At 48.8% G+C, this 14,557-nt stretch overlaps 1 protein-coding gene across 1 annotated transcript in view; it reads right to left on the reverse strand.

Moving 5' to 3' along the window:
- LOC115465678 (SCO-spondin-like) overlaps positions 1–14,557 on the reverse strand; it is a 537,587-nt gene that overhangs the window by 414,114 nt on the left and 108,916 nt on the right. Inside the window, exons 20-22 of the mRNA XM_030196374.1 lie at positions 12,858–13,114; positions 11,758–11,892; positions 3,552–3,754 (exon numbers count right to left, since the gene is read on the reverse strand). Of these exons, the coding sequence (XP_030052234.1) occupies positions 3,552–3,754; positions 11,758–11,892; positions 12,858–13,114 (595 nt within the window). The remainder of the gene's footprint in view (positions 1–3,551; positions 3,755–11,757; positions 11,893–12,857; positions 13,115–14,557) is intronic.

The following is a 14,557-nucleotide window of genomic DNA, read 5'->3' on the forward strand; positions in this document are numbered from 1 at the left end:
AAGAAGCAGGACCAGCACGCAGAGAGACGCAGTCACATGCTCCTTCCTTGGTAGTTTTTTTAGCGTGGACCCAGGAGAGGTGCAATGGGAGGGAGGAAAATTGTGCTGCATGAAGGAGGTGGAGGGGATGAGAGGGGAAGGGAGAGAGAGAGAGAGAGAAATGGGGCAATACTGGATGAGTGGGGGGAAAAATCGAGAAACAGGGTAAGGCTGGATGGGAGGGAGAAAGAGAGGCAGAACAGGGCAATGCTACATTAAGAAGGAAAGAGAGAGGGGGCAATAGTGAATAGGAGGTGGGGGAGAAAGACAGGCAGTGCTGAATGGGCCTGAGAGTTAGCAGAGAGGGGAAATACATACCGTGTTTCCCCGAAAATAAGACAGTGTCTTATATTAATTTTTGCTCCCAAAGATACGCTAGGTCTTATTTTCAGGGGATGTCTTATTTGGGAGTAGTAGGGGGACTGTGGCGGTCGGGAACAGTATTGAAGTGGGGGGCGGTATCCTGCAGAAGTAGGCTGTAGCTCGCCTATCTGCCCACAGTGACCGCAGGACTCGAGTGGAGCAGAGCCGCCCTGGCCGGGCTGGGAATGGAGGAGGGGTATGCACTAGGGAAGGTAATGGAATGTTGGGCCGGGCTGCTCTGGCAGGGGGTCTCAGGAGGTTGTGAGAGGGCTTAGGGCGCAGGATCATCCCTACCATATTACAAACGTTAAAAAAATTCTACGGTAGCTCCGTTCCCCGTTGGTGGCGCTTTATGCGCTCCTCCTGTACATTCGCAACACTTTCCATCCTTGTAGTCTGACTTAGCCCTTGGGCGATGGAGCAGCGCCGAAAGGGCTCGGTTATTCATTTTCTTTTCTTTTATTATTTCTGCAAGGGGGATGTTTCTTTTCTTTCAGGACTCACTTACCGGTAGTTGATCTTCACAAAAGCGTGAAGGAGGATGGTAGGAGTCCGCTGGACGATAGATTTTCCACCTCAGTCTTGTTTCTTGCATTTCTTTTATGTTATTTCGTCTTTGGGTTGCAGTGAAAAAAATTAAGGTTTCTGTGTCCATGTCCCATCGGGGCCAAACAAAAACTTTGCTAGGTCTTACTTTCGGGGGAGGCCTTATATTTAGCAATTCAGCAAAACCTCTACTAGGTCTTATTTTCAGGGGATGTCTTATTTTCGGGGAAACAGGGTAGGAGAAGGGAAACAAAGAGAAAGATAATGCTGGATGGGGGAAGAGATAGGGTTAAAATACGTCAGAATTCCACCAGACATGTCCTCTTTTTCAGGGGACTGTCAGGGGTCCAGCCTTCCCGTTTGTCCGGTTTTCTGGATAAATAGGCAGGCTGGCTGGTGGGCAGGCCAGCTAGTAGGTGGGCCTTCTTTCTCCCCCACCTGAATCTACCATAATGCGCCCTGGTGGTCTAGTGGCCTCTACGGTGCAGGAAAGAACCCCACTCTTTCCTGCCTGCTGCCAGTGCTTCTTTAAAATGGCTACCAAGACTTCAAGCAGCGACCTCGCAAGACTTACGTGGAAGTCTTATGAGGCCACCACTTGAAATCTCGGCAGCCATTTTAAAGAAGCACTGGCAGCAGGCAGGAAAGAGTGGGGTTCTTTCCTGCCCCAAAGAGGTCCCTAGACCACCAGGGCTATAAAGGAGGGGGGAGAGGTTGATATGCTGTACATGGATGGGAGGGAGAAAAGGGGACAAGCTGCACATGGATAGGTGGGGGGAGGGGTTGATATGCTGCGCATGAATGGGAGGGAGAGGAGTCTCAAGCTGCTTATGGATGGGAAGGAGAGAAGGTCAAGGGGGCAAGAACTGCACATGGATGGGAAGGAGAGAAGGAGACAAGCTGCTCATGGATGGGAGGGAGAGAACGGGGACATGCTGCACATGGAGGGGATGGAAGGGAAAAGGGGGAAGGGGATGGAAAGAAGAGGAAAGGGGGACATGCTATACATGGAGGGGATGAAAGGGAAAAGGGGGAAATGCAGCACATGGATAGAAGGGGATGGAAAGAAGAGAAAAGGGGACATGCAGCTCATGGATGTTGGTACAGTAAAGTCTTGATTATCCGACGTAAACTGGACCAACCCGTTGTTGGATACGTGAAAAGTTGAATAATACGGAAAACAATGATATCCCCTCAAACAAATTGTTTATTAACAACACTCTAGCACAGTGATGGGCAACCTTTTGAGCTTGGTGTGTCAAAATTCACCAAAAAACCGAGCATAACTCGGGTGGTGTGTCACTTCAAGAAAAATCACTGCTACTAGGACCGCCCCCGGGCCCCCCCCCCTACCCGAGATCGCTGCCCACCCGAGGTCGCCGGGCCCCCCCCCCCTCCACCCGCTACCGGGCCTGGAACTAACCTTAAAGCTTCCTTTCACGTCGCAGCAAGCAGCAGCAGGGCAGACCTCTCCTCCTTCCTTCTGTGCTCCGCCCTCGCGGACGTTACGTCAGGCAAGGTCAGGACACGGAAGGAAGGAGTGGCCTGCCCTGCTGCTGCTTGCTGCGACGTGAAAGGAGGCTTTAAGGTTAGTTTCCGGGAGCAAGGAGGGAGGGCGGACCACACTGTGGCGGCACCTCATGTCATCGAAAATGGCTACGCGTGTCAGTGCTGACACGCGTGTCATAGGTTCGCCATCAGGGCTCTAGCATATTCTGCAGCATGATTGGAGTGCTAAAACATAACCACTGTACATGTGCTTGTTCTAAAACAAAGATTTCTATTAGAAATAAACTACTGTACAGTACAATAAGACCCAATACTGTAAAGCCACAATCATAAAGAGTAGCCATTTTCGATGACACGCGGCGCCGCCACAGTGTGGTCCGCCCTCCCTCCTCGCTCCCGGAAACTAACCTTAAAGCCTCCTTTCACGTCGCAGCAAGCAGCAGCAGGGCAGGCCACTCCTTCCTTCCGTGTCCTGACCTCGCCTGACGTAACGTCCGCGAGGGCGGAGCACAGAAGGAAGGAGGAGAGGTCTGCCCTGCTGCTGCTTGCTGCGACGTGAAAGGAAGCTTTAAGGTTAGTTCCGGCGATGCAACTGGTAATCGTAAAATTATAAAAGTGTTTTGTAAAATACAGTACAATACAGTATTACCTATTAAAAATGTTGCAGAAAAGAGAGTAAAACTCACTGTGCAGTAAAAGCAGGGGTCCCAGCTCACAACAGTGCTGTTTTGCGGTAAAAGTAGGGCCCCCGGTTTGAAACTAATTGTCTCAGGTGTGAAACTTCCCTCTGTGCTACGCCGGAAAACAGCAAGAGAAGCCGCGTGCTGCTTAACGGCGACACAGTGACGTCACTGGGGGTCGGTCAGATATGCCGGATGGTCGGATCAGCGAAGGTTGGATTATCGAGACTGTACTGGGGAGACGCCTACTTTGCTTCATAGACTAGGCAGTTAATGGGTGCCTTTTACAGAATTACCCTCATTGAACCCACATCCATATCGATCAGTTTTATGTGCCATCACCAAGCTACATCACAAAAACACTAATGTACAACAGCTGGAAACAGAACAGACAATCATGCAAACGTGTCATACCGTGCAAGGGTGCTCAAAATCATCACTGTGCACTTCTGGACACAGCAAGCTGCTCCTCCATGAGTTCCCAAAGAGATCCGAGGTGGGCTCAACGATACCCTGCCGGCTGGTGAAGTCGTTCTCTGCGTCGCCATCAAAGTTCCCGCACAGCCCACTCACACGGCCCTGGTACTTAGGGTCAAGCTTAACGTAGACTCGTGTGCCTGTGGAGAAAAGGGAGACATGCAAACTGAAGACCTAAAATGTGAAAGGACGTAAGGCAAATCCGGTAGCCTGATAGCCAAGTGATGGACAAATTTGAGCAGACCTATGGGGAGGGTCATTTTGAAAGGTATTTAGCAGGGAATTCATCAAGCCGCATTTAGGGCCTTAACGAGTGTTAAGGGAATTAGCGCATGCTAAATGCTAAAAGCTTATTTTATGCCTTTGAGCTTTTAGCATTTAATGCACGTTGAGGTGCGTTAAGGCCCTAACGCTGCTTGATGAACTCTCCCTTAGTTGGGTAACAAAGGAATTACCTGGTTAGAAGGCCGTGGTTAAAAATGTCCCCTTCTCAGTGGGTAAAATTACCTGCTATGCTTCACCAGGTGGTATATTTCCCATGTGGAAAAAATAAGGAATGGGAGAAGGTCGGGGAGAAGAACAAGACACACATAGATTTGAGTTTTAACCCTATTCATGGTGTTTTGTACCAATTCGAACACTCAGAGATATTGGACGCATTCTATAAGTGGGCTTTCCTTTTTAGGCATCCTGATCTCATGCGGCGATAACCTATCCTATAGTGGTATCCAGGCACCCCAATTCCACTATAGAATAATATTGTAATCTGGCATCGGCCCTCATTTTGATTTTAAAAAGACCAAATTTTTTTCACCCTGTTCTGTTAAAATAAAGATCCAAATTCATCGGGGTTAGTTCAATAATATTTCTAGTGGCCTAGTGGTTAGAGTGGTGGACTTTGGTCCTGGGGAACTAGGTTTGATTCCCACTGCAGGCACAAGCAGCTCCTTGTGACTCTAGGCAAGTCACTTAATTCTCCATTGCCCCATGTAAGCTGCATTGAGCCTGCCATGAGTGGGAAAGGGCGGGGTACAAATAAAAAAAATGGAGCCTGAAAGGAGCATATTCTATAAGGGAAAGTAGGCATCTACTTTTCGTAATAGAATTATTAGCATAACTGGGTGTATATGCACATATATGCTAATAGGAAAAAGGAGGTGATGATGACTCTGGTGAGACCTCATTTAGAATACTGTGTACAGTTCTAGAGACTGCACCTTCAAAATGATATAAACAGGATGGAAACGGTCCAGAGGGTGGCTAATAAAATGCTCAGTGGTCTTCATCATAAAGCGAATGGGGACAGACTTAAAGATAGGGCTGCCGAGAGGGGGAGCAGGGGAGGCAAAATCCCCCAGGCCCGGGCCTCCAAGGGGGGCCTGGCGCCAGGGTCGGGCCGCCGGCGCTGCAGTCCCTGGTCTCACCTGCCTGCCTCCTCAGCTCCGGGCCCCCTGCATTCAAAGCTGCAGTTGCAGATCGCGTCTCTTCTGGCCTTCCCTCCCTGTGTCCCGCCCTCGCGGAAACCGGAAGTTACATCAAATGAGGGCAGGACACAGGGCGGGAAGGCCAGAAGAGACGTGATCTGCGACTGCCGCTTTGAATGAAGGGGGCCCGGAGCCGAGGAGGCAGGCAGGTGAGACCGTGGACTGCAGCGGCGGGGGAAGCGACGGGGGCGGAGGCAGGGCAACGGGGGGCGGAGGCGGTGCGGCCTTGCCCCAGGCCCAGCCTAGTCTCTCGGCGGCCCTGCTTAAAGATCTCAATATGTATACGTTGGAAGAAAGGTGGGAGAGGGGAGATATGATTGAGACACTTAAAGACCTATGCAACATAAATGCACTGGAGGTGAGTCTCTTTCAATTGAAAGGAAACTCTGGATTGAGGAAGCGTAGGATGAAGGTGGAAGGGATAGACTCAGAAAATAACCTGAGGAAATACTTGTTCATGGAAAGGGTGGTAAGTTCGTGGAATGGCCTCCCAGTGGAAGTGGTGGAGATGAAAACAGTATCTGAATTCAAAAAAGCTTGGGCCAAGTACATAGGATCTCTAAGGGAGTGATAGGGAGACAGTAGATTGAATGGATGGGCAGACTAGGTAGGCCATATGGATCAGGCGACCCTCAGGGGGAGGAATGCTGGCTTCAGCCTCACCCCTGGTAAGCCTTTCCTCAGCTGAGAGGTGCCCACCTCTACCACCGGCTGCCTTTCAGGTGCTGTGGAGGACTTGCAGCTCATCTGCATATCCTTACAGCCTTCTCCGGGGTGACACCCAGGTCCACCCCGATCCACTCAGGGCCTCCGCTCTAGGTGCCCAGCGCTCCCACCAGGTGCTCTGGAGGACTTGCAGACCTTCTGCATTTCCTCACAGCTGTATCCGGGGTGACTCCAGTTCCACCCCGATCTTCCCAGGGCCTTCTCTCCAAGTGCACAGAGTTTCCAGGTGCTTTTTGGCTAGGATCAGGCGACCCTCAGGGGGAGGAATGCTGGCTTCGGCCTAACCCCTGGTAAGCCTTTCCTCAGCTGAGAGGTGCCCACCTCTACCACCGGCTGCCTTTCAGGTGCTGTGGAGGACTTGCAGCTCATCTGCATATCCTTACAGCCTTCTCCGGGGTGACACCCAGGTCCACCCCGATCCACTCAGGGCCTCCGCTCTAGGTGCCCGCGCGCCTAATGGCGCGCGGGGCATTTTTCTTTTTGTATCTAATCTTTTTCCAGTTGCTAACGTACCTTAATCGTTTATGGCCCCTATTCACATTCTCTTCCTAGCTCTGTCCCTTCCTAATCTTTTCCCTCACCCCCTACCTCTCTCCGCTACAGGAACTCACTTCCCATCCATTGACTTCATCACCTCACCTTCTCTCCTACCCTCTTCCTCCCTCTTGGCTTTTAATCTCCATCTCTTTCTTCCCTCCATTTTGCCTTCCCCATTCCACCTAAATACCTCTCGCCTTCGACGCCTTTGTGGCCACACCTCTCCTACTCTCCTCCGCTCTCTTTTACTCCTTCTCTTACTCTCAGCTGGTGACATCAATCCCAATCCTGGCCCTCCTCACCAACTATTATCCAAACTCTACAGATCTCACCGTGACCTCTCTAACCTCATCTCTATTCCTCTACTCCCCTCCTCTTCTCTGCCCTTCTCTTGCGCCCTATGGAATGCCCGCTCTATCTGTAACAAACTCCCCTATATCCAGGACCTCTTTATCTCGCGTCACCTCCATCTGCTCGCCATAACAGAAACCTGGCTCTGCCCTGATGACTCTGCTTCAGTCGCAGCCCTGTGCCATGGCGGTTATCTATTTTCACATACTCCTCGCCCTGCTGGCCGTGGGGGCGGTGTTGGACTACTTCCCTCTCCCTCCTCCAGATTTCAACCCCTTCTTCCACCTCAATCTCACTCTTTTTCCTCCTTTGAAGTCCACTCTATCCGCCTTTTCTCTCCTCTGCCTCTTCGAATAGCGGTCATTTATCGTCCCCCTGATAAGTCCCTTTCATCCTTTCTCAGTGACTTTGACGCCTGGCTTGCCTTCTTCCATGATCCTTCCTCCCCCTCTCTCATCCTTGGTGACTTTAATATTCCTGCTAATGATCCTTCCAACTCTTATATTTCCAAGTTACTCGCTTTAACGTCGTCCTTTAATCTCCAACTACAGTGGTGGAAATAAGTATTTGATCCCTTGCTGATTTTGTAAGTGTGCCCACTGACAAAGACATGAGCAGCCCATAATTGAAAGGTAGGTTATTGGTAACAGTGAGAGATAGCACATCACAAATTAAATCCGGAAAATCACATTGTGGAAAGTATATGAATTTATTTGCATTCTGCAGAGGGAAATAAGTATTTAATCCCTCTGGCAAACAAGACCTAATACTTGGTGGCAAAACCCTTGTTGGCAAGCACAGCGGTCAGACGTCTTCTGTAGTTGATGATGAGGTTTGCACACATGTCAGGAGGAATTTTGGTCCACTCCTCTTTGCAGATCATCTCTAAATCATTAAGAGTTCTGGGCTGTCGCTTGGCAACTCGCAGCTTCAGCTCCCTCCATAAGTTTTCAATGGGATTAAGGTCTGGTGACTGGCTAGGCCACTCCATGACCCTAATGTGCTTCTTCCTGAGCCACTCCTTTGTTGCCTTGGCTGTATGTTTTGGGTCATTGTCGTGCTGGAAGACCCAGCCACGACCCATTTTTAAGGCCCTGGCCGAGGGAAGGAGGTTGTCACTCAGAATTGTACGGTACATGGCCCCATCCATTCTCCCATTGATGCGGTGAAGTAGTCCTGTGCCCTTAGCAGAGAAACACCCCCAAAACATAACATTTCCACCTCCATGCTTGACAGTGGGGACGGTGTTCTTTGGGTCATAGGCAGCATTTCTCTTCCTCCAAACACGGCGAGTTGAGTTCATGCCAAAGAGCTCAATTTTTGTCTCATCTGACCACAGCACCTTCTCCCAATCACTCTCGGCATCATCCAGGTGTTCACTGGCAAACTTCAGACGGGCCGTCACATGTGCCTTCCGGAGCAGGGGGACCTTGCGGGCACTGCAGGATTGCAATCCGTTATGTCGTAATGTGTTACCAATGGTTTTCGTGGTGACAGTGGTCCCAGCTGCCTTGAGATCATTGACAAGTTCCCCCCTTGTAGTTGTAGGCTGATTTCTAACCTTCCTCATGATCAAGGATACCCCACGAGGTGAGATTTTGCGTGGAGCCCCAGATCTTTGTCGATTGACAGTCATTTTGTACTTCTTCCATTTTCTTACTATGGCACCAACAGTTGTCTCCTTCTCGCCCAGCGTCTTACTGATGGTTTTGTAGCCCATTCCAGCCTTGTGCAGGTGTATGATCTTGTCCCTGACATCCTTAGACAGCTCCTTGCTCTTGGCCATTTTGTAGAGGTTAGAGTCTGACTGATTCACTGAGTCTGTGGACAGGTGTCTTTCATACAGGTGACCATTGCCGACAGCTGTCTGTCATGCAGGTAACGAGTTGATTTGGAGCATCTACCTGGTCTGTAGGGGCCAGATCTCTTACTGGTTGGTGGGGGATCAAATACTTATTTCCCTCTGCAGAATGCAAATAAATTCATATACTTTCCACAATGTGATTTTCCGGATTTAATTTGTGATGTGCTATCTCTCACTGTTACCAATAACCTACCCTTCAATTATGGGCTGCTCATGTCTTTGTCAGTGGGCACACTTACAAAATCAGCAAGGGATCAAATACTTATTTCCACCACTGTATGCTCCACCTCCCCCATTCATCAAAATGGTCACTGTCTTGATCTCATCTTCTCCTCCAACTGTTCACCTTCTAGTTTCCTTGCCTCTGATCATCCCTCCTCTGATCACCATCTTATAACTTTCACACTTAAATCTCCTCCCTCCCAGTCCCGTCCTATCCTATCTAATTTATCTAGGAATCTTCACGATATTGACCCTTCATCTCTATCCTCCCATGTTTCAAACCTCCTCTCTACTGTGGCACCATCCACGTCTGTCAACGAGGCTGTTTCTTCTTACAACAATACTCTATCCTCTGCCTTACACACTCTTGCACCTTTGATGACCCGCCCTGTAAGGCGTACAAAACCCCAACCTTGGCTGACTTCTAATATCCGCTACCTACGTTCCTGTACCCGCTCCGCCGAACGCCTCTGGCGGAAATCTCGGGCCCTTGCTGATTTCTTACACTTTAAGTTCATGCTGACCTCCTTCCAATCTGCTCTTTTACGTGCCAAACAGGATTATTATATTCAACTGACCAACTCTCTTGGCTCTAATCCTCGACTTCTCTTCACCACATTGAACTCTCTTCTCAAGGTGCCCCCTCCCCCAACTCCCCCTTCATTATCTCCTCAGACCCTTGCTGAATTCTTTTACAACAAGGTTCAAAAGATAAACATTGCTTTCTCTACCTCACCAGCTCTCCCTCCACTAGTCCGTTCCCCTCTCTCTCCTTCCCCTCATTCCCTTTCCTCCTTTCCTGAAGTTACTATTGAGGAAACTACACTTCTCCTTTCTTCCTCAAAATGTACCACCTGTTCCTCTGATCCCATTCCCACCCACCTTCTTAATGCCATCTCTCCTACTCTTATTCCTTTTATCTGTCACATTCTCAACCTCTCACTTTCCACTGCGACTGTCCCTGCTGCCTTTAAACATGCTGTGGTCACACCTCTCCTTAAGAAGCCTTCACGACCCTACTTGTCCCTCTAATTACCGACCCATCTCCCTCCTTCCTTTTCTCTCCAAATTACTTGAGCGTGCTGTTCACCGCCGCTGCCTTGATTTTCTCTCCTCACATGCTATTCTTGACCCATTACAATCTGGTTTTCGCCCTCTCCACTCAACCGAAACTGCGCTTACTAAAGTCTCCAATGACCTATTACTGGCTAAATCCAGAGGTCAATATTCCATCCTCATTCTTCTTGATCTTTCCGTTGCTTTTGACACTGTCAATCACAGCATACTTCTCGATACCCTGTCCTCACTTGGATTCCAGGGCTCTGTCCTTTCCTGGTTCTCTTCCTACCTCTCCCTCCGCACCTTTAGTGTTCACTCTGGTGGATCCTCTTCTACTTCTATCCCTCTGCCTGTCGGCGTACCTCAGGGTTCTGTTCTTGGTCCCCTCCTCTTTTCTATCTACACTTCTTCCCTTGGTTCATTAATCTCATCCCACGGCTTTTCCTACCATCTCTATGCTGATGACTCCCAAATCTACCTTTCTACCCCTGATATCTCACCTTGCATCCAAACCAAAGTTTCAGCGTGCTTGTCTGACATTGCTGCCTGGATGTCTCAACGCCACCTGAAATTAAATATGACCAAAACCGAGCTTCTCATTTTCCCCCCCCCAAACCCACCTCCCCGCTCCCCCCGTTTTCTATTTCTGTTGATGGCTCTCTCATTCTCCCTGTCTCCTCAGCTCGAAACCTTGGGGTCATCTTTGACTCTTCTCTCTCCTTCTCTGCTCATATCCAGCAGACCGCCAAGACCTGTCGTTTCTTTCTTTACAACATCCGTAAAATCCGCCCCTTTCTTTCCGAGCACTCTACCAAAACCCTCATCCACACCCTTGTCACCTCTCATTTAGACTACTGCAATCTGCTTCTTGCTGGCCTCCCACTTAGTCACCTCTCCCCTCTCCAGTCGGTTCAAAACTCTGCTGCCCGTCTCATCTTCCGCCAGGGTCGCTTTACTCATACTACCCCTCTCCTCAAGACCCTTCACTGGCTCCCTATCCGTTTTCGCATCCTGTTCAAACTTCTTCTACTAACCTATAAATGTATTCACTCTGCTGCTCCCCAGTATCTCTCCACACTCGTCCTTCCCTACACCCCTTCCCGTGCACTCCGCTCCATGGATAAATCCTTCTTATCTGTTCCCTTTTTCACTACTGCCAACTCCAGACTTCGCGCCTTCTGTCTCGCTGCACCCTACGCCTGGAATAAACTTCCTGAGCCCCTACGTCTTGCCCCATCCTTGGCCACCTTTAAATCTAGACTGAAAGCCCACCTCTTTAACATTGCTTTTGACTCGTAACCACTTGTAACCACTTGCCTCCACCTACCCTCCTCTCTTCCTTCCCGTTCACATTAATTGATTTGCTTACTTTATTTATTTTTTGTCTATTAGATTGTAAGCTCTTTGAGCAGGGACTGTCTTTCTTCTATGTTTGTGCAGCGCTGCGTATGCCTTGTAGCGCTATAGAAATGCTAAATAGTAGTAGTAGTAGTAGTAGTAGTAGTACTTTATCTGCCTACATTTTTCGATGCTTCTATATGGTTAGGTGTAAGCATTTATGCCAGACATAGGGCCTGGTATAAATCCTGGCACCAAACTGCCAGAGTTACCTAAGTGGGAGCCCTGCCTATGTGTACACTTATCTGTCAAATACATTCTATGCGTATATTTATAGAATATGCGTATATTTATAGAACAGCGCTTAAGCAGATTTTCAGCATTTATGCACATATGTGCACACATACCCACCTATATGCCAGTATTCTAAATATTTACGCACGTAATAGGCATGAAAATGGTAGCACCTGCTTTACAGAATGAGCCCTCAAAACACTGGTGGAGCTTTACAGATTTTTCACTCTATTCCAGCATGGTCTCACCAGAACCACATGTTACATACCTCCATCCCAGAATATGGTCAGCCCCAGCCTGGAAAGGAGGAGGATGAAGAGCCCTGCTCTCTCTAGAATCAGCCCGTTGCCACTGTAGGTCTTCGGGAGTCTCACAGCAACTCCGTTCACCGTCAACTCCTTGCCTGTTTTGGGAGGAATAATACAGTTATCTGGGCCCTCTGTCAGACTGGAACAAATTCTTACCTGAGATCAGACTACAGGACTCGGACATCCCCTCCACATCCTCCTCTCTGTGACTGGCCTCCCCAGGGCAGCTGCTGAACATCTCAGACAAATTCCTATTAGGCATTGTGAAATGGTAGCGAGGGCAGTTCTTGTTCATTTAGGACATTTACAAATGGAGCTGTTGTTCCCCCATCGTATAACCAGAAGCGGTGTCATTCTAGCCAAGCGTAAAAACATATCCTAAGGGGCGTCTCACCTCTCCCCATCATGTTGGCAGGGTCTCTCTTGCCCTAACCCCAACCTGAACATGCTCTCTCTCTTTTGGAAGTCACCAAATTCCACCCAATTATAAGCACAAGCGGAGCCAGGTTGACGGCGCAGGGGGAGCGAAAGCAGCGCAAGAGCTGATTTCTGCTGGTGCCGGCGCACATTTTCAATGCAACACGACGTGAAAAAAATAGGCGCCGGTGCCAGCAGAACTCCATTTGGGGCAGCGGCCGCTCCCCTGGCGCCCCACCTAGCTACGCCACTGATTATAAGTACATAAGTATTGCCATAATGGGACAGACCAAAGGTCCATCAAACCCAACATCCTGTTTCCAACAGTGGCCAATCCAGGTCACAAATACCTGGAAAGATCCCAAAAAGTACAAAACATTTTATGCTGCTTATCCCAGAAATAAGCAGTGGAGTTTCCCCAAGTCCATTTTAATAATGGTCCATGGACTTTTCCTTTAGAAAGCCGTCCAAACTTTTTTAAAACTCTACTAAGCTAACCGCCTTTACCACATTCTCTGGCAACAAATTCCAGAACTTAAAAGCCAATAATTCATCTTTGGCTTCACCACTGTTTCTGTGGTGATGATTTCATTTACATGGGATGTCCCCACTGTCCAATGCTTGGCAGTGCAGCGTTCCTTACCTCTCAGCAGGTGGACAATTGTGTTCCCAATCACCACGATCACAGACTTGGTGCAGGTGACGCCACTGGTCCCACAAGGCACATTTTCGGCAGTGACAGTGAAGAGGCCATCATTCTCCCTCACCAGCACATATTCGCAGTCCCCTAGGAATGTGAAGGATCGCCCATCGAAGGTGATATAATGTGGGTCTCCAGTGGCCAGGCACTCCCCGGAGCAATGGCGGTCAGAGCACTGCCAGTGGTGGTTCTTACACACGCTACAGAAAAAGAGAAAGAACAGCTCAGGGGACATGAGGATAAACTCACGGAATCCATCAGGGAAGAGGGTGAGTATTTCTTCAAACGGAGGGTTCTTTTACGGCAGAAGGCCTCTGTCCCAGGATACAATTGGTGAATTCTGTCGTCACGCAACACCAGCAGATCATCCGTATATTCTAGGGACCAAGACATGGATATAAAACAGGGGATTCTCAACCCAGTCCTCGGGACATACCCAGCCAGTCAAGTTTTCAGGATACCCACAACGAATATTTTTTATTTATTTATTTATTTATTATATTTGTACCCCGCGCTTTCCCACACATGGCAGGCTCAATGCGGCTTACATAGTAACAATATAAAGAATTACAAAGTCGAAGAAGAATATACAGTTTGTGGTAAACGCAAAATTAATGGGGTTAACGGATAAGTAAGTTGAACATAGGAGGAATTGGGTTTAGAAGGAAATGAGCGTTGGGAAGTTGGCATAGAAAGATGGAAAGGAATGTATATGAGGTAGCAGAAAGGATAATGGGAAACATGGTTTACCTATATTCAGGTACTTATTTTGTACCAGGGACAATGGAGGGTTAAGTGACTTGCACAGAGTCACAAGGAGCTGCAGTGGGAATTGAACTCAGTTCCCCAAGATCAAAGTCCGCTGCACTAACCATTAGGCTACTCCTCCACTCCTACTACTACTACTCCTACTTAGCATTTCTATAGCGCTACAAGGGTTACGCAGCGCTGTACAAGTTAAAACATGGGGAAGGACGGTCCCTGCCCAAGAGAGCTTACAATCTAAAGGTACAGATCTGCATACAATAAAGGTAGTGCATTCAAATCTAGCTCATGCATAGTCATTGTAGATATCCTGAAAACCTGACTGGCTGACTGTGTCCCGAGGAGTGGGATGAGAACCACAGATATAAATGAAGGAAAATCCCTAAAGCAGCTCTGACACATCCTTCAATTCAGGGTTATATGAAAGGTTGAATGAGCGCGCCAGTAACGTGTGCCAGGATTAGCCCTGAAAAAGAACTGGACAGCTAGGGCAGCATCCACTGTTCCCTCTAAGCTGAGCAGGAGTCCTCCAACTGCATTGCTGCCAGTAGAGGGCGGTGCTTCAATATTGTGTTTTCAGTTTCTAGAGACAGGCAGGTTCCCTGGAGTCCTGCAGAATTTGCCCGTCCCTCATGATTGAAAATGTGATAGTGAAACAGCACCCCCCACTGGCAGGGCTGTAGGTGGAGAACTCCCGCTCAGCTTACAGAGGAACAGTGCAGCATCTCATCACAGCAGAGGAGTAGCCTAGTGGATAATGCAGTGGAACATGGAATGTTGCTACTATTGGAGATTCTACACAGAATGTTGCTAGTGGAGGAGTGGCCTAGTGGTTAGTGCAGTGGACTTTGATCCTGGGGAGCTGAGTTCAATTCTCA

Source organism: Microcaecilia unicolor, chromosome 1 (assembly GCF_901765095.1).
Source record: "Microcaecilia unicolor chromosome 1, aMicUni1.1, whole genome shotgun sequence".
NCBI lineage: Eukaryota > Metazoa > Chordata > Amphibia > Gymnophiona > Siphonopidae > Microcaecilia > Microcaecilia unicolor.